The sequence below is a fragment of the Triticum urartu genome, chromosome 4A, assembly GCF_056163025.1.
Source record: "Triticum urartu cultivar PI428250 chromosome 4A, HENAU_Tu73, whole genome shotgun sequence".
Lineage (NCBI taxonomy): Eukaryota > Viridiplantae > Streptophyta > Magnoliopsida > Poales > Poaceae > Triticum > Triticum urartu.
This window is the reverse complement of record NC_141876.1, coordinates 106940419-106965611: the sequence shown is the minus strand read 5'-3', so window position 1 is coordinate 106965611 and position 25193 is coordinate 106940419. Positions and strand designations below refer to the sequence as shown.

Here is a 25193-nt window from a genome sequence, read left to right as displayed (position 1 = left end):
GAGATGCTATCAGAGCACACGCTGACTGTTGGACACGACCACTAAGCTAAAAGACCTAGATCACTATTCACTCTCTTCTCTTCTGACTTCTCATCTTTTCTACTCTTTAGGATGGCGGATGCAAGGAACAAGTTCATGCAACCAGATGAAGATACACCCTTTGGACGTCACTTGAAGGAAGTCACTAGATACCTGAACATAGGAGTACCAAGCTTCACCGGAACCTACAACGCCACTTTACCTGAAGAAGAGCGCTGGATGATTCAAGTCCAAGTTCCATGAAGGACGTTCATGCCAGTCACTGAGCCCATAGAGTTTTCTTTTGATGCACCAACTTGGAGTCTTGGACAGAGCATGGCAGCTCACATCGCCATGGGACGCATTGGAGAAGTCTACCGCAAGGATCTCAAGGATACTATCTACCAGATTTGTGGGCGCCGAGATGAGCATTGGGAGATGATCAGCACCAGGAAAGATAGGTCAATTGCAGCTTTTATCCAGGAGCTAAACCAACACATTCGACGACAGGAGAACTAGATGTGCGCCGACATGATAGATCTGAAGAAGGCTAAGACTAGAATCAAGGAACTGGAGGAAGAACTCAAGGCTACACATGAAGGTTATGAAGAGGAAATTGAAGTATTGGTGGACAAGAATGACGACCTGATCAAGATGATCGGAATATTTATAGGAGGCCCTACGCCAGTAGATGAAGACAAAGAACCTAAGGAGATTAGCCTGGAAGACTACATCATCATCGACGGCACCGACTCGGAACAAGATAGTAGCGATGATAATTATGTTGATGAAGCTGGAGCAGATATCATGGAGTCTGCAACCGAAGAATATTTCTAGTAGACCACCTCATCAGTAGTAGTAGTCCACCATGTAAATATAGTAGTCCGAGCACTTTTGTGATAATTAGATCGATTGTATGCCCTTGTTTGATTGAATGAAGTGAATTGTTTGCTTTTGCCTCATGAGCATATGGGTAGTGTTTTCTCTTTAGACCCCCTCTATTCTTATATCTCATCTTTTCTAAACCCTCAAATGCCTCCGAGACGTGATCCCGGATTTGCCTTTCCACCGGAGCTCACTCAGTTGATCCAGCAGCAGAACACATTGATGCAGTTGCTAGTACAGAATCAGAATCAAGGGAACAACAACAACAACCCACCACCACCACCACCACCTGTTGATCACTTAGCCCGCTTTCTTAGGCTGAATCCGCCGGTGTTTTCCAGTAGCACCGAGCCGATAGTAGCAGATGATTGGCTCCGCAAGACAGCTAGGGAGTTGACCACAGCAAGATGCATAGATGCGGAGAAGGTGAAGTTTGCCGCACATCAGTTAGAAGGACCCGCAGCATCATGGTGGGAGAATTTCACAGCCACTTTCCCAGTCGACGCTGTCACATGGGACCAGTTTCAGCAAGCTTTTCGTACTGCACACATTTCAGCAGGAGCTATGGCCATGAAGAAGCGTGAGTTTCGCAACTTACGCCAAGGTGGACGAACAGTTGGCCAGTATGTGGAGGACTTTAGTAAGTTAGCACGTTATGCCCCAGATGACGTCACTACGGATGCAGCTAAGCAGGAGAAGTTTCTGGAAGGACTGAATGATGAGTTGAGCATGCAGTTGATGGTAGCAACCTTCAACAACTACCAGGAGTTGGTAGATCGTGCTCTTATGATTGAAGGGAAGCAGCAGCAAATTGAGAACCACAAGAGGATGTATGGACAAGGAAAATACACTTCAGGAGCTCAGCAGAAGCCACGTTCTACCCCTAGACCGGGAGGACATTTTCAGCATACCCATGGAGGAGGTAGCTCGCACAATCACAATGGCACCAGGAATGGTAATGGGAATGGAGGAAGCAACGGCCAGAACCGCACCAACCCATCGACCCCAGCCAAGAAGGACCTGAGCCAAGTCACTTGCTTTAAGTGTTCAAAGACCGAACATTATGCCAATGAGTGCCCTGAAATACAAAATGGAAATGGCAATGGAAGCTCTAGGAAGAAGCCGAACCCTTTCAACAGGGGACATGTGAACCACGTTAGCGTGGAGGAGGTTGAAGCTCAACCCGATGCAGTAATAGGTAAGTTTTTGGTTAAGTCATTTACTGCACTCGTTCTTTTTGATACTGGTGCATCGCATTCATACATCTCAAGGGGATTTGTGGATAAGTATAACCTATCAACCCAAGCCCTTAGGTCACCCAGGTTAGTAACCTCGCCTGGAGCAGAGTATGTGGCTAGTCTATGGTGTGATCGGTTACCATTAAGGATTGGTAACTATGTTTTTCCCTCAGACCTAATAGTATTGGAATCTCAAGGATTGGATGTGATATTAGGCATGGATTGGTTATCAAAGTATGAAGGGAATATTGAATGTGCTAGTAAGTCAATTTTGCTTACCACACCAGAAGGGAGAAGGATCAAGTATGTATCCCGACATGTGCCGAAGAGGACTCAAGTAAATTGCTTAACATGAGTTGTGCAGGAGGAAGTACCAGTGGTAAGGGATTTTCCTGATGTATTTCCGGAGGAGTTGCCAGGCATGCCACTGGATAGAGATATCGAGTTTTTGATTGAGCTATTGCCAGGCACAGGGCCAATATCAAAGAGACCATATAGGATGCCAGCAAAGGATTTGGTGGAAATTAAGAAGCAGATTAAGGAGTTACTGGATAAGGGATATATTCGCCCAAGTTCTTCACCTTGGGGATCACCAGTACTTCTAGTTGAGAAAAAGGATGGATCGTTAAGGATGGTTGTTGATTATCGAGGATTGAATGAAGTAACGATCAAGAACAAGTACCCACTACCAATGATTAATGATCTGTTTGATCGTTTGCAAGGAGCTAAGGTATTTTCCAAGATCGATCTGTGATCAGGATACCACCAGTTGAAGATTCGAGAATAGGATATTCCGAAGACAGCTTTTACCACCAGGTATGGGCTATACGAGTATACTGTTATGTCATTTGGTCTGACTAACGCACCTGCCTATTTTATGAACATGATGAACAAAGTGTTTATGGAGTTTTTGGATAAGTTCATTGTAGTGTTCATTGATGATATCCTGGTTTATTCGAAGAATGAAGAGGAGCATAAGGAGCATTTGCGTTTGGTACTTGGAAAGCTCAGAGAACATCAATTATATGCCAAGTTTAGTAAATGTGAGTTTTGGTTGAAGGAAGTAGGATTTCTCGGACACATCATATCCGGAGAAGGAATAGCATTAGATCCCGCTAAAGTTGAAAGCATGACCAAGTGGGAAGCACCGACCACAGTTGGAGAGATCCGGAGTTTTCTTGGACTCACAGGATACTACCGGAGATTTATTGAGAATTTCTCAAAGATTGCGAAGCCTATGACCGAGTTGTTGAAGAAAGATACCAAGTTCATATGGACGGAGGAATGTGAGGCTAGTTTCCCGGAGTTGAAGAAACGTTTGGTTACCTCACCAGTGTTGATTTTGCCAGACCAGACCAAAGATTATGAGGTGTATTGCGACGCTTCACGTCGAGGACTTGGAGCAGTGCTTATGCAGGAAGGGAGAGTTGTTTCATATGCCTCAAGACAACTGAAGCCTCATAAGTTGAATTATGCTATGCATGATTTGGAGTTAGCAGCCGCAGTGCATGCTTTGAAAACATGGAGACATTTCCTCATTGGAAATCATTGTGAGGTGTACACGGATCATAAGAGTTTGAAGTACATTTTCACACAGAAGGAGTTGAATCTCAGACAAAGGAGATGGTTGGAGCTTATCAAGGATTATGATATGAACTTGCATTATCACCCCGGAAAGGCTAATGTCAATACATTAATGATGGGAGAAATACCCAAGGAGTTAGCAGAAAATCTTCGTGAACCATGTTTGGAAATAGTTCCGAGAGGCTATGTAGCAGCATTGGAGATTCAGTCAACTTTGATGGATAGAATCAGAGAAGCTCATAAAACTGACAAAGAGATTGCCGCTATTAAGGAGAAATTGAGCAAAGGAAAAGCTAAAGGATTTCATGAGGATGAACACGACACCCTATGGTTTGAAGACTGCGTTTACGTGCCCAATAACCCGGAGATCAGGAAGTTGATTTTGCAAGAGGCACACGACTCACCGTATTCAATTCACCCAGGAAATACCAAGATGTATTTGGATTTGAAGGATATTTTCTGGTGGACCGAAATGAAGAAGGATATTGTGGAGTATGTAGCAGTTTGTGATGTATGCGAGAGAGTAAAGGCGGAGCATCAGAAGCCAGCAGGATTGTTACAACCATTGCCGATACCCGAATGGAAGTGGGATAAGCTAGGCATGGATTTTATCATGGGATTACCCAGGACTCGTTCAGGCTATGACTCGATTTGGGTTGTAGTCGATCGATTGACGAAGGTAGCTCATTTTATCCTGGTAAAGACCACTTACACCAGTGCTAAGTTGGCAAAGATATACATGACCAGGATCGTATGTTTGCATGGAGTTCCAAGGAGTATCGTATCAGATAGAGGAACCCAGTTTACCTCAAAGTTCTGGAAGCAGTTACACGAAACTTTGGGTACCAGGCTAGAATTCAGTACATCTTTTCATCCACAGACAGATGGACAGACCGAGAGAGTCAATCAGATTTTTGGAGGATATGCTGAGAGCTTGTGCTCTAGATTATGGATCTAGTTGGGACGATAATTTGCCATATGCAGAGTTCTCTTACAACAACAGTTACCAAACCAGTTTAAAGATGGCCCCTTTTGAAGCCTTGTACGGAAGGAGGTGTAGGACACCGTTGTCATGGGACCAAGTTGGAGATCGCCAGTTGTTTGGACCTGATTTGAATAAAGAGTCTGAACAGAAGGTGAAGTTGATTCGCGATAGGCTCAAGGTAGCCCAGTCCAAACAGAAGAGTTATGCAGATTCTAAACGCAAGGAGACAGTTTACGAAGTTGGAGATAGAGCTTATCTTCGAGTATCTCCACTTCGGGGAACAAAGCATTTTGGAGTTAAAGGGAAGCTAGCGCCACGATTTGTAGGACCATATCGAGTTTTGGACCGTATGGGAGAAGTGGCCTACAAGTTGGAATTGCCGGAAGGATTGTCAGGAGTTCATGATGTGTTCCACGTTTCCCAGTTGAAGAAGTGTCACGTGGAGATGGCTGACATACCGTTGAGAGACACAGTGCCCTTAGAAACTATTCAGTTGGATAACGATTTGACGTATGAGGAGAAGCCAATTAAGATTCTCGAGTTTGCCATTCGAGTCACTCGCAGCAAGGTTATCAAGTTTTGCAAAGTTCAGTGGAGCCACCACACGGAGGATGAAGCCACCTGGGAACGAGAGGAAGATTTGCTCAAGGACCACCCTCACCTATTTTCTAGCCAACCCGAATCTCGAGGGCGAGATTCATCTTAAGGGGGGTAGGTTTGTAACATCCCAAATTTTCAATTTGGAATGTTATACATTAGATCATCATTGCATATCATATTTTATTTTTCTTTTGGTTTTGATCCTAGAAATTCTATGCAACTCAAGGACCCACGGAGAGAGTTGGGGATTTCGTTATTTTCATATTTGAGTTTTCTCAAATTTTGAGAATAGGATCATTTGATTTTATTTATTTTATTATCAATTATTTCTATTACAAAAATATGAGAGAGGGAATAAAATGACTTTCCCAAAATAAAGAAATATTGAGGATTTAATAATAAAATCAAATAAGATTTTATTTCGGAGTTTTTCGGTGTTTTATTTGAATTTAGGAAAAATGTGCGTTTTTCAAAATTGCATTTAGGTCCAAAATAATTGTATTTTAGAAGCCCGTGAAAATTTATTTCGGAATTTTTGGAGTCCGTTTAGTATTTCTTTTTATTTTTCTTCCGAGCGGAATAATTTATAAAAAAAATGAACCGACCTACGGGCCGTGTCCGACTAGGACTCCGGCCCGAGGGGGGGCCTTTATAAGCCGAGGCAGCCCACCCTGAGGGAAACCCTAGCCAGCCGCCGCCTCGCCCTAGCCGCCGCTGCCGGAATCCCGCCGCCGAGGTTCGTCGCGCCTCGTTTTCCGCTTCGAAAAAAAAGAGAAAAAAAATATCAGCGTTCGTCGTTTTTCTTTTTCTCGGATTAAATCCGCGATTTTTTTGATCGCGATTCCTAATCCGATTTTCGTTTTAGTATATGTTTTCGCTCGTTTATCGGAATCAGGCGATTCAAGCGCCTAGAGTTTCGTCTCGAAACCCTCTATCTGTTTAACCAACTTACATAATATTTTGCTATTGTAAACTTTGCCCTAGATCCAGATTACTAGAACGAAGTTGTTTTCTTTTGCCGTTTGACTTTCGTTGCTTTGTTCGGTTTGATTCTTTTTGCCAACCGGAGTTCTTAAGTTGAACCTTCTGGTCAGATCTCTTATTTGAGTTTTACCTGTGCATTAGTTGAGTACTTATTGTATGCTTGTTTGTTTGTCTGCGATAGAATACCCGGAGTGCGCCGCCTGTTACTTCGAATCACTAGGTTTCGTGGATCATCAGCAAGGCAAGTAACACTTTGATCATACCTTTTCTAGTACCCAGTTTTATTGCATTAGATCAATCCTCACACATTGCATGATTAGGATCTAATTAAATTGTGGGATGGGAAGTAGATGAGGTAGTACCTATTACCCGTTTATTATCAAACCTTTGGGAGTTACTTCTACGTTTGCTTATTATATCATGCTATGCTAGTAGACGTGGATTGGGTGAGTGATATCCATGACAGATGTGAGTTTGTTAATTAATGGTTTATCTAAGGTGGCAAGTTAAACACACATCTGGGTGGATTGAGGCACCTGGGTATTCCAGGACTTGCCTGTTTTCTTTTGGACCGCCACCCAGGCTCAAAGGGATCATGAGACTATTCATACTAGAAACTTCTGTGTGCAGCCACAAGCTATTATGGGCTCTAGCATAGTTGACTAAGTCGTGCGAACTCTTACAGTGGTGGACTAGCAGATGTAGGGGATGTAGGTGGTACGGTCTACCCGATCGTAAGGTGCTAGCGCTTCTGAAAGACTATGTCTCGGTCATCCGTCTTCTCAAACACCATGTAGTGCGAGAAACCCAACGGAGGTGATCGAGTCTTGTGGGGAAAAGTGCACAAACCTCTGCAGAGTGTAATAAACTAATCATGGTTAGCCGTGTCCCCGGTTATGGACATCTTGAGTATCTAGTACTTGGATTATCATGTGAATCTCAACATGTTACTCTAAATTAATTTTGTTGGGTTTTGTTTAATGATGATTACTTTAATTGGGATTGAGAATGCTGTCAACCATTCTCAATGTTTAACAACTACCATGATAGTAATTAAATTTATTCCTTTGAAGTAGGGAAAAATTGGCTTTACGCAAAACTGTAACCATAGAGCTTTCCACCAGCCATATATGCATATAGTATAGCTGTTTCATTCCATTACTCTCTATGTGTTACATTGCCAGCATATTCCATGTGCTGACCCGTTTCGGGCTGCAACGTTAATGTTGCAGACTTTTCAGACGACGATTAAGGAGTTTTTAGGTCGTGGTTCTATACTCAGTGATGTCGTTGGAGTTGATGGACTCACTTATCTTCCAAGCCTTCCGCTGTTATCGTTATTAGATGGCCTTAAGCCATATTTATTGTAATAAGTTCTCTTTTGAGACACTCGATGTAATAAGTGTGTGATTGCTACTCTGCTATAAATCCTCCGAGTACTGTGTGGTGTCAGCATTACTGATCCAGGGATGACACCGGAGCACAGAGATCAGACTGTTTGAGGTCTGGTCGCTACAGCCTGCCAAGGAACCTCTTATTCTTCAGAATGCGGAGCATCAAAGTTTCACTCAGAACATTGAAGGAGTTGAAGCAGTCACTCGTGTTTATCCTCTGGCTGGTAGTACACGTGCACCTCATCATGCCCTTACTAAAGCCACTGAAAGCACAATTGCCCAAGGACCCAAGAACCGATCTCGTGTTCTCAATGACCGAGAGCTTCTGGTTGCTCTTCATCAGAAACAGGATAGGCATCATGACTGGTGAAGCACCAAATGCACAGCCTCTTGGTGGATGTCAACCGCATTCGCAATCTTGCCACCAAGAATGCCTTCGTTGCCCATGAAACCTGTCGGCGTACATGGAAAGGGCTGACGCTTATGTGCTCTGAGGATGATCTTCACGAGGATGGATTCCCTGAACGTTTCAAGTTTGACTCCACACCTCCCCGAAGAACTGTGCTGCGACGAACTCCGTCTCTCGAAGACTCTGAGTTCTCTTCCTCTGCGGCAACTGTGAATGCCAGAGTGATCGAGGATGAAGATGATGCCACTTCACCGCCCCCTACTTCTGCACGCCTCGACACTGCCCCAAGTTCGTCTGCACCGCCGAACACCGCCAACGACCCTGCTGCTTCACCTACTCTTCATGGGAACGAGTAGATGCTCTATGTCTTCAAACATTTTTGGTCCTCACTGACGAAAGGGGGAGAAGCATATGAGTTTGATAGTCTGATAGTCTTCAAGCGGGTCCATATGGGCGGTTACTTTATGTTTTGCCTAGTGTTTACAACTCTCGTTTTGATACATTTGGTTCTTTGAGTTGTAACACTTAAACTCGATGGTCGTCTACTACTTATTTGCTATTTTGTGATGCGATGATAAATTCCGCATGTGCGACGATAAATTCCACACTTAGATCATTGTGTAGACGTCCATTTATCATTATGCATGTCATTATCTTCACATACTTTTCATGCATGATGAATTGTCATCATAAGTTGAAGAGGATCTCCACAAGTACAACCTGCCATGTGCATTTGCATTCCAAAAGCAAATTACTTATATGCACATCTTCAGGGGGAGCCCTTGCAACTTATGAAGACAATTCCTTATCCTTTACAATTTCACATATTATATTCCCTGTTGAAAACTTCAACTAGTTTGTCATCAATCACCAAAAAGGGGGAGATTGTAAGTGCATCTAGTGCCACCCCTAGTTGGTTTTGGAGTATTGACGATAAACCTAGTTGAGGGACTAATGTGTTTGTGAGAATTGCAGGATAACACAGGTGGAAGTCCCTCATTGATTCGGTTTTCCTACCAGAGATGACACCTAAAAATGTATGAAGACATTGAAGTCAAAGGTGGTATGTGAATACATTCACATTGAAGACTATGACAAGAGAAGACATCGCATGAAGACTATGGAGCGCGAAGACTTAGATCTTTCGTAGTTCTTTTTCTTCTTTGTTGAGTCATAGGAACCACCGTACTGTTAAGTGGGGTCCAAGAGAACCAGTCAGAATGACTGAAGTGATGCTTAACCAAAATCCTTTGTCTTCGAGTGAAGACTATGAGAGCGAATCTTGTCCAGAGTAGGACAAGTCAGCTTTGCTTGTAGCCCAAGTAAAGTTGCCGTGTTTGTTTGAAATCTGACCGTTGGAACACGTGTCAGTTCCTTAGTGACCCAGGGTCATTTCGGACAAATCAGGTTGGGTTGCCTAGTGGCTATAAATAGCCCACCCCCTACAACCATAAACGGTTGGCTGCTCAGAGTTAAAGTACGGCTTTTGTCGTTTGAGAGCAACCCACCTCGAAGCCTTTGAGAGAGAATTCCTTGAGAGGATAAAGCCCTAACCACCCAGAGCCAACGAGTTTTAGGCATCACTTAAGTCTTCTTATCTGTGTGATCTGAAGACTTATTACACTTGAGGACTGTGAATCCTCCAGCCGGTTAGGCGTCGCGTTCTGAGCATCCAAGGGTTATTATGGATCGCCGGTGAACGAAGTCTGTGAAGGTTTGGAAGTCTACCTTGAAGACTTACCAGAGTGATTGGGCGAGGTCTGTGTGACCTTAGCTCAAGGGGAATACGGAGAGGACTAAGTGTTCTGAGCTGCGTGCTCAGGACTAAGTGTCCGGGACTGAGTGTCCTCAGGTTTAAATACCTATCCGCCCTAACCAGACGTACAACTGTCACAGCAGTTGGAACTGGTCTACCAAACCTTTGTCTTTGTCACGCACACTGGTTCTATCCTTCTCATCTCTTTATTTATTGGTGGCTCTTGTGAAGTCAATGCCTATTTGCTTTATCTATTTGTCTTCACTGTGTACCTGATCCTTACTACCTAGCTGCTATTAGTCATTATGGTTTCACATCATTGAATGCTTGACTATTGTCTGTCTAGTGTAGTCTACCTTCCGCTGCATGGAAATAGGTTCATTTCTATCATTTGACTTCGAAACTTCCATGTTTTGAAGACTTTCATAAAAATCACCTATTCACCCCCCCTCTAGTCGATATAACACACTTTCACTACTGGTACATACCCTTAGCCCTGACGGAGAACTACTCCCTCCTTGTCATGGAGAGCACCGGGATGATGAAGATGGCCATCGGAGGGGGATTCCCCCCTCCGGCAAGGTGCCGGAACGGGTCTAGATTGGTTTTCAGAGGCTACGGAGGCTTCTGGCGGCGGAACTCCCGATCTATTGTGCTCCTCGATAGTTTTAGGGCATATGAATATATATAGGTGGAAGAAATACATCAGGGGAGCCACGAGGGGCCCACGAGGGTGGAGGGCGCGCCCAGGGGGGTGGGCGCCCCCTGCCTTGTGGCTTCCTCGTTGATCCCATGACGTGCACTCCAAGTTTCCTGTATTGCTTTCTTTCCAAAAAAACTTTTCTGAAGGTTTCATTCCGTTTGGACTCCATTTGATATTCCTTTTCTGTGAAACACTGAAACGAGGGAAAATAGAAACTGGCACTGGGCTCTGGGTTAATAGGCTAGTCCCAAAAATCATATAAAATAGCATATAAATGCATATAAAACATCCAAGGTTGATAATATAATAGCATGGAACAATCAAAAATTATAGATACGTTGGAGACGTATCAACCTTCAACAAGAGCCCACTGTAGAATTGTTCAGAGAATTTTATTACTTAAACCGACAGACTGAGTTCACAGACAGGCCCAGCCTAGAGTTAGGTGGCATTTCGACTCAGAGGCGGAAAGAAGACACCTTCCCAGCCGCCAAACTCTGCCCAGGCATCCTAAGGACTAGAACTAGACTTGGTTTTATTGCCAAGATAGAAGCCACCTTCCCAGCCGCCAAACTCTGCCCAGGCATCCTAAGGACTAGAACTAGACTTGGTTTTATTGCCAAGATACTTCTCCAGAAGGGGGAAATCCTTTGCCGGGTTACCGTGAAAACCGGCTTAGCATCAGGGACCCTCTTCCAGAACGGATTAACACAGAAGAACGGGCCAAATATATGCCCATCTTTTCAAAGATCAGAGCCTTAATGGCTAATGGTTTGACTGGAATCGACCTAGTCCGATGCTGGGTCGCCTGGAGAATTTTGCCCTTAAGCCGCCACTCCAGTTTAATGTGTGAGTATACTCGCGATGTCAAAGACCCTCAACGCCACTGTTAGATAGAACTGGATGATGAAGATATCAATAATATGACCAAGACTTTGCTGAACGAGAGCTTGGACAATTGCAGCAAGACCAACTTAAGTCCTTTTTGCACCCTTAACAAACCTCCAGCTGTAAGTATTTGAAACAATTTCCGGTTTACTCAGTTGTTCACTTAAAACTGCCTTCTTACAGTCATTTTAATTTCTGCGGGTTGATTCTCCTTTCTGGAACAAGAAGTTGCAAGATAAGCCAGCCAAGAAGACCTGGACAAAGAATAAGGCTCCTAAAAAGCCTGCCAAGAAGAAGACCAACCCCTCCGAGTTATTTGACTTGGGTGAAGATGAGTCGGAGGTAGAATTTGACTCCCTTGGCTCATTTTTTTTACATCTTGTTGACAATGATCACTATTAGGATGACGCGGAGGCTAGCCATGCTGACGATGAAGAGGTAAGTACTCTTTCCTCTGGCTCAGAACCTCTGCTGAGATGGAAAACTCGATAAGCAAGCAGGAAAATAAGATTTTCTTACCCTTTAGCTTACTTGGATCCTAACTTTCTTTTTAAGAAACAACAACATGAACTTCGCCGTACAACCTGTATAGCGGAGGTGGAAACCATTCCTCTGGCTTACCGAACACACCCTCTCCCCGAAAGCGCCGGAATGAGGTGCCACAAAATTCAACCTTTGTCAACCACTTAACTCGTCCGACTCAAATTATCAAGGAACATCTCACTCCTCATATGGTGAATGCACTGGGACTCAGATCCCCTTCTTCAAAGTCGCCCTGGTTAGAACAATAACCTTGTTTGCTTTAACACTTACTTGACTGATATATTAATCTCATCATGCATCTTGTTCTCAGTCCTATAGCTAAGCCCAGCAAGAAACTGAAAATGAATAAACCGGCAGAAGATCCCAAGGCTATTGATCTAGAGAAGCAGACAATACCTGAATCTTCACATCAAACCTTTGAAGTAGCCACTGATGACCCGCCGTCAGAAGAGCACCATGTTACCACGGATTCTATGGATGTCAACCCGGCTCATGCTACACCGCCCAGCCCCGCTCAACCAGCTCAAGAGACCAAATACGTAATGGTCACTAGGACGACTTATACAGCACCAGGCAACCCCATCGTTTTATCCAAGCACATCTCCAAAGAAGAAATTTCAGCTGTTGATAAGGGCAAATGGAAACTGGACTTGGAAAGTTACGCCCAGTTCAATGCTCAAGAGATTCATTCAGGTTATCTGAACCGCTTTCACACCAGTCGTGACTTTGAAGCCAGCTTGGTCAACATCATGAAGGAACGCTTTGAGTTAAGCACTATAATCTTGTCCATATAAGTATATCTCTGCTAGCCGCCAAGTCTACTAGGTATGATAGAACTGAATATACTGTAGACTTTAGATAGCCTCTTTGATCTTATATATATGTCATAGCATGTTGTAGCTGTAGAATCAAAATGAGTAGCCCCCAAGCGGTGGTTTATACTGGAAAGTTAAACCGGGACTTCAAATATTAGTACTCAATTTCACACATGTAGCCCCCAAGGGCCAGCTTAATCAACACGGATAAGCCGGGACTTCAAATAATAGTGCTCAATTTCGCACATGTAGCCCCCAAGGGCCGGCTTAATCAACATGGATAAGCCAGGACTTACCACCATATTCATGAATAAAATCCATAGCCCCCATGAACCAGTTTTAGTCATAGAAATTTAGCCGGGTCATCATAGAATTGTCTTCAAAAAGAGCAACATACATTAGCCCCCAAGTGCCGAGTAAAATACTTGTATTATGCTTGGGACTTTAAATAAGATAATCATCATAATGTCATACTGCCTGTCTTTTTGTGTGGCAGGCTGAATTGAATATGAAGGAATCTCAAGTCACTTATCTGAGGCAGAACATCCAAACCCAGCAAACTGAGACTTCCAAGGCCAAATCAGAGCTGAACACCGCTTTAGAGGACATTGAAAAATTGAAAAGGAACTTCAGCGCTGAAAGAACCGGCTGGGAGACCAAGAAGACGACTCTGTTAAAAGAGCAGAAGATGATGAGGCTGCGCTTAAGCCGGTTACTGGCGAGTTATCCGGCTTAAAGCATCAAATCAATAACATGACTGCTGCCATCTTTGGTAAGTAACAGAATACTTCAACTTGTATGTATCACAATCATTGGCCGGTTTACCAATATCTTTGCTGATGCAGGCTCCAGAAGCTCCAAGCTGGGCCAAGACATGCGCATAAGGCTTAAAGCTATGTATACCCTTGTGGAGCAGTTGTACACTGGTGCTCAACGGGCTATTTCTGCTGCCTCCCATAAGAAACAACCACCTTCCCTCATCAAGGAAGTGTTGGAGAAACTGTCTGTGCTGCCACAGAGGTTTGAAGAATTAAAGCGATCAGCCACTAGAGCCGGTGCCATTACCGCACTGAGCCGGGTGAGGGAGTCCTGGATTAGGGGGTATCCGGACAGCCGGATTATATCCTTTGGCCGGACTGTTGGACTATGAAGATACAAGATTGAAGACGTCGTCCCGTGTCCGGATGGGACTCTACTTGGCGTGGAAGGCAAGCTTGGCAATACGGATATGTAGATCTCCTTCCTTGTAACCGACTTTGTGTAACCCTAGCCCCCTCCGATGTCTATATAAACCGGAGGGTTTTAGTCCGTAGGACAACATACAATCATATCATAGGCTAGCTCTTAGGGTTTAGCCTTTCTGATCTCGTGGTAGATCAACTCTTGTACTACTCATATTATCAAGAATAATCAAGCAAGACGTAGGGTTTTACCTCCATCAAGAGGGCCCGAACCTGGGTAAAACATCGTGTCCCCTGCCTCCGGTTACCAACCGCCTTAGACGCACAGTTCGGGACCCCTACCTGAGATCCGCCGGTTTTGACACCGACATTGGTGCTTTCATTGAGAGTTCCTCTGTGTCGTCATCATTAGGCTTGATGGCTCCTTCGATCATCGATAGTGATGCAGTCCAGGGTGAGCCTTTTCTCCCCGGACAGATCTTTGTATTCGGTGGCTCCGCACTGCAGGCCAACTCGCTTGGCCATCTAGAGCAGATCGAGAGCTACGCCCCTGGCTATCAGGTCATATTTGGAAACTTGAACTACACAGCCGACATCCACGGAGACTTGATCTTCGACGGATTCGAGCCCTTGCCGAGTGCGCCTCACGGTCATGACGAGCACGACTTAGCTCTATCATCGGACAATGTTCGGGAGATCGCACCGGCGACCGCTCCGACCCTCAAATCGGAGCCAATTGCACCATCCAGTGATGGGTGGATAGACCCCGCCGCGGAGGCCGCACTCTCATCGGCGATCGAGCCGAGTATCGACCTTACCCTTCACGAGAGCCGTGATGCCAAACTTCCGGATTCTTCCCCAGCCACGGAATCCGAACCGCCTACGCCCGTGCATATCGAATCCAACTGGGCGCCGATCATGGAGTTCACCTCCGTGGATATCTTTCAGCACTCGCCCTTTGGCGACATACTGAACTCATTAAGGTCTCTCTCTCTGTCAGGAGAGCCCTGGCCGAACCATGTCCGGCAGAATTGGGATGCGGATGACGAAGAAATTCGCCGCCCACACACCACCCACTTAGTAGCCACTATCGACGATTTGATCGACATGCTTGACTTCGACTCTGAAGACATCGACGGCATGGATGACGATGCAGGAGACGAATAGGAACCACTGCCCACAGGGCACTGGACGCCCACTTCATCATATGATGTATACATGGTGGACGCACCCAAAGAAAACAACGACGAAGAACGGAAGGACGCAGCGAGGGGTTGTTCCCTCAAGAAGCAGTCAAAGTAGCGGTGTAAGCGCCGCTCCAAATCCCGCCTCGGCAGAAACAACGATCATATAGACCCAGCGATAGAGCAAGGTGAGCCAGCGGACGACAAACACGATAGTGAACCATCGCCCGACCACGGCAACACGGAGAATCAAACCGAACAACCCGACTCCGTCGAAGATAACAGTCCAGATGAAATCACACCGGACAGGCACCCGGAGCAACAGAATACCCATCAAAGGCTTGTTGCCACTACGAGGAGTCTGAAAAAGCAGAAGCAAAGGCTCAGGGCTGCACAAGACACACTCAGAATCAGATGGAGTGAAGTACTCAACACTGCAGCAAAATACGTCGGTAATCGCCACACCAAGAGCTGCCCGAAGCAAAAGTTGCTACCTGAATTCGATGAGGAGGCCTTAGATCCCCTGCAATCAAAAAACAACCTCGTGGCCAACATAGAGCGGCAAACGACGCCGCACATAAGCCAGTACACAATCCACGTGTGGGCTCGCATCAAAAGGACAGCGCAACCAGATCCATCTACGGACCACGCAAGCACGCTCCAGCACGCAATGCAACACAACAAACATCCCAACACCACGGTACACCCAAATACAGGGGTGCCGCACACCCCCTATGTTTCACCGATGAGGTGCTGGACCATGAATTTCCAGAGGGATTCAAACCCGTAAACATTGAGGCGTACGACGGAACGACAGACCCTGGGGTCTGGATTGAGGACTACATCCTCCATATCCATATGGCTCGAGGAGACGATCTCCACGCCATCAAGTACTTACCCCTCAAGCTCAAAGGGCCAGCTCGGCACTGGCTTAAAAGCCTCCCCGAAAACTCCATTGGAAGCTAGGAAGAGCTCGAAGACGCTTTTCGGGCAAATTTTCAAGGGACCTATGGCCGACCACCGGATGCAGACGATTTGAGTCATATAACTCAACAACTCGGAGAGTCAGCCCGAAAGCTTTGGAACAGGTTTCTCACTAAAAAGAACCAAATAGTCGACTGCCCAGACGCCGAAGCCTTAGCAACTTTTAAGCACAGCGTTCGAGACGAATGGCTTGCCAGACACCTCGGCGAAGAAAAGCCGAGATCAATGGAAGCATTAACAAGCCTCATGACCCGCTTTTGCGCAGGCGAGGACAGCTGGTTAGCCCGATGCAGCACCAGCGACCCAAGTACATCCGAAGTCAGGGACAGAAACGGGAAACCACGACGCAGCAAAAACAAGCGCCGTAATAAAGAAGACAGCCCGGAGAGCATGGCGGTAAACGCCGGATTTAGAAGCTCTCGGCCAGGTCAACAGAAGCTGCCCTCCAAAGGCAACAGAGACGAATTGTCCAGCCTAAACAAGATTCTGGATAAAATATGTCAGATCCACATCACCCCCGATAAACCTGCAAATCATACCCATAGAGAATGATAGGTCTTCAAGCAGTCCGGCAAGATCAACGCCGAACATAAGGGGCAGGATACACCAAGCGAAGACAAGGACGAGCCTCGCAAGCAAAGCACTGGGGAACAGAAGAAATTCCCACCAGAAGTCAAAACAGTAAACGTGTTACACGTGACAAAGGTGAGAAACAAAGCGGCACTCCTAGAGACACATGCCCCAGGGCCTATCACGGAGGAGTTCTGCCACTGGTCGTCCCAACCGATCACCTTTGACCATCGGGATTACTTGGCAAGTATCTGGCATGCAGGATGGGCTGCCTTGGTATTAGACCCAATAATTGACGGATACCACTTCACACGAGTCCTGATGGACGACGATAGCAGTTTAAAGCTGATATATCAGGACACAGTCCGCAAAATGGGGATAGACCAAAAAAAATTAGCCGCAGCAATACTACCTTTAAAGGAGTAACGCCAGGCCCAGAGGCCCATTGCACGGGATCCCTGCTACTAGAGGTTATATTCGGCTTTCCTGATAACTTCCGTAGCGAAAATTTAACGTTCCACATCGCTCCGTTCCAAAGTGGTTATCAAGCACTACTCGGACGCGAAGCTTTCGCTCGCTTTAACGCAATACCGCATTACGCTTCTCTTATACTTAAGATGCCCAGTCCACGTGGCATCATTACAGTAAATGGAAATATTGGGCGCTCCTTGCGCGCGGAAGACCGTGCGGCTGCCTTGGCAGCCACACACTAAACGGCCTCACCAACTAAAGCATCTGACAGGTCGTTAAGACCACGGACGTGGTTGGACGAGTCCGGCGCAGCTATATGTAATTGATACAGGTTTGATGGCTATACCCCTATTACTACAAGGGGCTCAAGGCGCGCAAACAAGTGACAATTAGGCTCAACTTTACTCATTTTGAACTGTAATGGTTTATTTAGTATAACCTACCTTTTGCACGACAACTTTTCAATTAAGTTCCTTTCTTATTCAGATGACCATCGTGCTACACCCGTCCAGAATATGGCACAACGGAGACACAGACGCAGACGTGCAATATGGACCCGTTCCAAGGATTCTTTTTAGATTAAGACCAGGCGTAAACCTTTTTTACTGTCTCTTGTTGATACACATCCCTCAGATTCTCAGTACAATTGAGAAGGATGCTGACGTATTGGCATGTGGCCACATCAGAATACTGCACGTACCTAGACACTAGGGGCTTATTACAAAGGGCATTATTTCGACCCAGTTTACAACATAAAGACCGAATACCCTAGGGAGTTTTCGGCATCGCGAGTTTGGCCTTATATGCATCAGCTCTGAATCATGTCTTTGGTCAAATGTTGGGTTTTCCCGGCTCTTGTGTTTTGCTGCCTTACGTTCCGCTCTATCGGCTAAGGCGGCACCAGGAGAACTACTGCGATTGTGCCCTGGTTCATCCGGACGAGCACCTCAGTAGAGAAAGCCGAAAACTGACTGTCATGATATAGCGTGAGACTGGTCAACCACTCGATGACCTAGCAGAATCTTCGGTATTCCTCCGCCTTAACGAAGGGCCATTTCTCGGCCAGGCATGTACGCGCCCCGAATCTGGATGAGCGCGGAGCCACCAGGGGCTATATAGTAGCCCCACTGTCAAACTCCTCTGGCTAAGTGAAAGTGTTAAAGCATTATAGTCCGATTGCCTAGTTCGCTGCGCTATCACCTCCTTAATGGACCAGGACGTTGGATCAAGTGTGAACATGCGTCTTCTGTGAACACCCCCGCATTATATGCGTGGGGGCTGAAGCCGACGACTGCCATCTTTCAGGTTATATACATATATACATAAACGGCCGCACAGGAGGCATCATAGCACTTTCGGGCAAAAGTATAAATATAGCCTTGATAAATTCAATAAAACATTGTTCTTACAATGGGAATACATGTCACTTAAACATAATATTCTTCGAGCACTGCACCTCTATCAAACGAGCGCCTTCAAGAACTTCTTCAAAGTAGTGCTCGGCAGCCACTCGGCCTATGGCCGAACCCTGTGCCGCAACAATGCTGACATCCATCTCCGCCCAGTATGTTTTGACACGGGCAAGGGCCATCCATGAGCCCTCTATGCACGCCAACCTCTTTACAGCATCGATGCGTGGCACAACACCAAGGAATTGTTGCACCAAGCTAAAGTAGCTATTCGGCCTTGGCCCTCCTGGCCACAGATGATCCACTACAGACCACATGGCAAGTCCGGATAATCTATGGAGCTCGTCCCAACCGGTCAATCGCTCATTCGGCAACAACGGACGGACTGGAGCATGAAACTGTGACCATAACAGCTTCTCCACTTCTGGACTCTTCTGATCCTTGAAGTACTCAGCCACATCAGCAGCACTTGCAGCCAAATCCATGTACTCGTCCGCAGAACTCCATAGCCAGTCTAGAGGAGCATATTTTGGATCTTCGAACTTAGTCCGTAACAAGAAGGGCTTCCCAGAAACGATATTCGCAGCTTGATTCAGCTCCTCCTTCGTCGCTCTAATTTTGGAGCGGGCTTCCTTGGCAGCCGCCCGGACCTTCTCCAGGTCCATCGCCTTCACCCGGGTTTCCTCTTCAAGAAGCCGGTAACGGTCAGCAGCATCTTTTAACTCCACGACCATCTTGGCAATTTTTTCTTTGCTCTCGCAATGTGCGGCCTGTTCGGCCCTTAAACCCTCGACCGCCTTTAAAGCGGCAACATTGCTGCTCCTTGCGTGCTCCTTGGCTTGGGAAAGTTCCGCCCGAAGGGTCTCCACAGCGGCAGCTCCATCTGCAGTCACAACATATTAAAGATACTGGCATCATGCTGCTCTCAATATGTGACGATCACCAAAAAAATCACTGACCCTATGCCTCTTCAAGCCGCTTGTTGACAAGCACGATGTTGGCATCTGCCGCATCCAGCTGTCGCCTTAGTTCGGCAAACCCATAAGTCCGGCTAGCCACCGGAGCTTCAACCACCTGCACATAAAGGCGGCCTGGTTATTACCTGGGACTATGATCCTCTGTTTGCCGCCGTTTTTGACGACAACCAGTCTCAGGGGCTACTATCTACACAGGGCACATCTAAATATGTGCGGTACTGTAAAAAATGTACATCAATTCACGTACCTCAAAACCCGTCATTAGACTCACAAAGGCTTCATGCAACCCACTTTCGGCGGACAAAATCCTTTCAATCACCGTACCCATCAACGTGCAGTGCTCTTTTGAGATAGCTGCTTGCTCTAGCAGATCCATCAGTACGTCCGACTGCACACCAGATGGTGCCGGACTCTTTTGGTTGCTCTCTTTAAGAGCCGGATACTGAGGACTTTGGGTGGCCATAGGATTACCTTCTGGCCTTGCCGGATCAGGAGAAACCCTCCACGACGACACCTCGGGGTCGCCCGCCTCGTGAGGCGGTGTGGCATGGGGAGGCGATTCGCTCTCCATCATCTCTGGAAGAAGATCCCCTGAAGACGAGCTGTGCTGAGAAGGGCTAAGATCCGAACTACAAGATAAACGCTTCGGTTGTTTTCCTCAGAAGTAAAGCGAGATATTTTCATTATTAAGTACCCTTTTACTTACAGCTTGGTGGATGGCTGATCCCCTTGAGGGCATAGTGCGGCCAGGGTAGCCCCCGAGGCAGGACCCTCCGGCGAAGATTTCTTCCCCCATTTGGAGACCATTGTCTCCGGGTCCTCGGAGGCGGTCCTCTTCCTTCCCTGGGGAGAGGAAGTTTCAGTCCCTCCTCCCCGGCTTACCTCCTTCACGGAGGTGCTAACCTCCTTGTTCCCCCCTTTATCTTCTGCCAAGGGCGCTTGATAAGGCGCGATCTCCAGCATCCTGGTTAGCACGGGATTTGGTGAGGTCTTAGGGAGGGGGGCCGGACACCTGATTAACTTTGCCTTTGCTATCCAATCCTGGACCAAGAGCGGTTTTTCTTTTTTAGGGCAATGTTGCTATGAATAAAATGGACAGTGTGTTTGAATGCGGGGCTACTTACTTGGGTATCCGGGCGATTGCAGCTCAGACCTGCATCCTCAGTGATGTCTGGACACATTATTTGTGGTCCGAAGAACAATTTGTACATCTCTTCATGCGTCATGCCGAGGAAATGTTGGATAGCTCGCGGTCCTTTCGGGTTGAATTCCCACATGCGAAGGGGCTGGCGTTTGCAAGGCTGGACTTGACGGACTAACATAACTTGCACTACCATAACCAGACTGATATCTCTCTCGAAGAGATCTCGGATACGGCTTTGCAGTATTGGCACGTCCTTGGCTGGACCCCAGCTCAGCCCCCTGCTGATCCATGACATCAGTTGTGGTGGGGGGGCTGAGCAGAAGGCGGGGGCAGCTACCCACTTGGCACTTCGGGGAGTTGTGATGTAGAACCACTCCCGCTGTCACAATCCGGACACCTCTGGGAAGTAACCCTCGGGCCAGGGAGCGTCAGCAATCTTGCTTATTGAAGCGCCTCCGCACGCTGCGTGCTGCCCCTCGATCATCTTCGGCTTCACATCAAAGGTCTTGAGCCACAAGCTGAATTGAGGGGTAATGCGGAGGAAGGCCTCGCACACAACAATAAATGTCGAGATGTGAAGAAGGGAATCCGGGGCCAAATCGTGAAAATCTAGCCCGTAATAGAACATAAGACCCCTAACAAAGGGATCCAGAGCGAGGCCTAGTCCTCGGAGGAAGTGGGAGATGAACACGACGCTCTCGTTGGGTTCAGGAGTAGGGACGACCTGCCCTCAGGCAGGCAGCCGATGCGAAATTTCAGTGGTCAGATATCTGGCCTCTCTCAACTTCTTGATGTCCTCCTTTGTGACGGAGGAAGGCATACACCGACCTTGAAGGTTGGATCCGGACATAGTTGAAGGTCCGAAGCGCCTAAACCTAAGCTTTGGGTGTTGGAACTCGATGCAAGAGGCGGATTCGATTAAGATCAAGAGGAAAAGGCCTTGTCCCCTTTATAAAGAGGGTGAATATCAAGCGTCCTCCTCGTGGCCGTTTGGGACTTGTCTAAGATTTAGGAGTCCTACTAATAGGCGCGGTTGGGTTACCCACGTCCGTATTAATCGGAATCCCGTAATAAGGGGACACGATCTCTGCTTCGACAAGACGTGCCAAGGAAACCGCCTCGCGAAACACGCTGAGATAGGTTATGAAAAACGATTCGAATAAAGACCTGGCTGTGGTGTGATGTCACACTACGGGGTACGTCAGCAGATTAGATTTGTGTAAATATTATTCCCTCTACGGTGGTATGTGGAACTTATTTTGCAGAGCCGTACACGATCCTCGTGTTCAAGATCTTCTATGAAGTATTCGGAGGAGGAGCCCGCCTTGCAATGCCAAAGACAATCTGCGCGCCGGACTTATCGTCATTGAAGTGTGGTTCAGGGGCTACTGAGGGAGTCCTGGATTAGGGGGTATCCGGACAACCGGATTATATCCTTAGGCCGGACTGTTGGACTATGAAGATACAAGATTGAAGACTTCATCCAGTGTCCGGATGGGACTCTCCTTGGCGTGGAAGGCAAGCTTCGCAATATGGATATGTAGATCGCCTTCCTTGTAACCGACTCTGTGTAACCCTAGACCCCTCTGGTGTCTATATAAACCGGAGGGTTTTAGTCCATAGGACAACATACAATCATACCATAGGCTAGATTTTAGGGTTTAGCCTCTCTGATCTCGTGGTAGATCAACTCTTGTACTACTCATATTATCAAGAATAATCAAGCAGGACGTTGGGTTTTACCTCCATCAAGAGGGCCCGAACCTGGGTAAAACATCATGTCCCCTGCCTCCTATTACCATCCGCCTTAGACGCACAGTTCGGGACCCCCTACCCGAGATCCACCGGTTTTGACACCGACACCGGGAAAAAGCATGGCAAGCAAAACTTGACCCGGAAGAGCTAGCCACCGGTTGTCCTAGCTTAAAAGAAGATGGGTCTCCCTTTAGCACCAACTACTTCACCAAAATCTTAAGGGAGATGCATCCTATGGCAAGCAAACTGGCTGAGGAAACTGATCTCTCCAAGTATCATCCAGTTTATGATGTTGAAAATGCAAAAGTAAAGGCCACGGACCTTACCCCGCCAACACGTAAGCATACTTTTGCTCCTAATATTGATCCGTCAAGCCTTATAGATGATGAAGTTGTATTTAGAGCTTTGACTGGAATCAACTAGGCCACATCTGACTTCTAGCCAATGGGTGAAGAAGAAGAAGAACCGGCGCAGGATGACCCGGAAGCTTCAACACGCCAAGACCAGGGCCACTGAATCATAAGGCGGCTCTTAGCCTGCCACATAGAAGTTGTGCGCAGCAAAAACACTTATTCTTTTGGGCCATATGACGCCTTGTAATAGGCTAGTTGAAAACAATGATCTGCCATGCCATCGTGCATGTTTATGTGCATAACATTTTGAGTCGCCGATCTGATGCTGAAGATCTGCTGCTTATGCTAATAATTTTATCAACCATGTTGATCATGTTATCATAACCCCTGCACCCAAGTAAGTAGCATGTGCCCTGGCGGTTCACACCAGGGCGTGTCATGATGCCCATACAAAATTTTACTAGTGACTAAATAGTCCATAACCAGGGCAGGTTTATCAAACCTTGCATACTCATAACAAGAAAATAACATACGTGTGAGATTTGTTCATACTGTTGGCTTACAACACCAGATGCAGCAAGGGTAACATCCCAAAAACCTTAGAGCGCAGAACTCCAAGTGCACAACCACATCATACTGGCGACTTATCGTCCAGAGCCAGACCGGGTTATCAAAACTCTGGATATGCTCAAATATGAGCCATAAAGATGAAGGCTACATGGCTTAAATCATTTTAAACCATATGTCAATATGGTACAAAAATATGAACCCAAATAATGTACAAATAAAACAACAAACCAGAAAAAACAAGGCTTTCATAGGCTGCCAAACCTCAATATCAAGTGTTGTTCAAAGGGCCACACAGCCACTGAATTAATCCTTTATTCAAACTTGTAAGCCGGGCCTCACATGACCATCCGCCATTTTAACTTTGACGAGTTCAGGGTTTGAAAGTGCGTTAAGTCGACTAGGGGGGTGAATAGGCGATTTTATGAATTCCTCACTGAGGAAATTTAGGGTGAGGAAATTCCTGATCGAAGAACTACTTGCAGGAGAATAAGTACTCAGATGCATACATGACATAACATACATATGGATATCATGATGAAATGAAAACAGACACACAGTACAGAAAGCGTAAGCATAGGATAAAACAGGATGAAGACAAACAGACTGAAGAAATTGAACTGAGGAAATTGAGAAAGTCTTCTGTCAAAGTCTTCAAATAGATATGAACAAGCACACAACACAGTAATGAAGAAATGGAAGGGTTGAGGAAATAGAACCAGTTAGCTCGGTGAAGACAATGATTTGGTAGACTAGTTCCAACTGATGTGACAGTTGTACATCTGGTTGGAGCGGCTAGGTATTTCAACCTGAGGACACACAGTACTCACCGTATTCTCCTTGAACTAAGGTCACACAGACCTCATCCAATCACTCGTGGTAAGTCTTCAAGTGACTTCCAAACCTTCACAAACTTGGTTACCCGGCGATCCACAATTTCTTCTCGGATGCTCTAGACCATGACGCCTAACCGTCTGGAGGATGCACAGTCCTCAAAGGTAACAAGCGTCGGTTCCACACAGGAACAATCTCTTCAGTGATGCTCAATCACTTTGGTTTGTAGGTGTTTGGTTCGGGGTTTTGGGTTTTTCCCCACTTGATGATTTTCGCTCAAAGTCCTTAGAGGATGAGATGCTCTCAATGACAAGTGTCAGTTTCTCGCGGAGCAGCCAACCAGCTAGTGGTTGTAGGGGGCGGCTATTTATAGCCTAGGGAGCAGCCCGACATGATAAGACATAAATGCCCTTCAATGATATGACCGTTAGGTGGGTAGATATTTTGGGACAGCTGGCGCATAGTACAACAACGGTCGGAAATTTGACTATCAAATTCCTCAGGGCTATCATGTTCCTCACTTGTAGGTAATCCGCACTGGCGAATTCCTAACTCCTCAGTCAGAACAAATTCCTCAGAGACCAGAAGAGTTTCATCTCTGTCACTGAAGAAATTGACTGAAATGTATGAGATTTCCAATGGCTTCACTCAAAGGGATTGGTAGGTGTAGGATTTTGAGTTGAGCATCACTTGGAAACTTTTCCTTAGTTTTACCTTGACCCCCTTTAACAGTACGGTGTTTCCTATGACTCAAGAAAGAGAAACTGAAACTACGAAAACAAACTTCTTCACGCTTCATGTTCCTCGCCTGAATATCAAGTCTTCATGGTCACACCAATTTCTTCACTTTCAAAGTCTTCAGAAAGTCTTCAGAAATCCAAAGTCTTCAGTCGAAGACATTCATTTTAGGGGTCGACTTTCTCTGTAAATATCAAACTCCTCATAGACTTATAAACCTGTGT

At 46.3% G+C, this 25193-nt stretch overlaps 1 protein-coding gene across 1 annotated transcript; it reads left to right on the top strand.

The window, feature by feature from the left end:
* Nucleotides 1–1050: 1050 nt before the first annotated feature.
* LOC147975006 (uncharacterized) lies at nucleotides 1051–13538 on the top strand. Its single transcript, XM_087520230.1, has 3 exons — nucleotides 1051–2375; nucleotides 12298–12727; nucleotides 13299–13538. Exons 1-3 carry the CDS (start codon nucleotides 1051–1053, stop codon nucleotides 13536–13538), a joined length of 1995 nt encoding a protein of 664 aa, XP_087376356.1.
* Nucleotides 13539–25193: the final 11655 nt, after the last annotated feature.

Coding starts and splice junctions, on each gene's coding strand:
- LOC147975006 (XM_087520230.1), top strand. CDS start 1,051: ATGCCTCCGAGACGTGATCCCGGATTTGCCTTTCCACCGGAGCTCACT. Junction 2,376..12,297: donor GGCATGGATTGGTTATCAAA/GTATGAAGGGAA, acceptor TCTTGTTCTCAG/TCCTATAGCTAAGCCCAGCA. Junction 12,728..13,298: donor GTGACTTTGAAGCCAGCTTG/GTCAACATCATG, acceptor TTTGTGTGGCAG/GCTGAATTGAATATGAAGGA.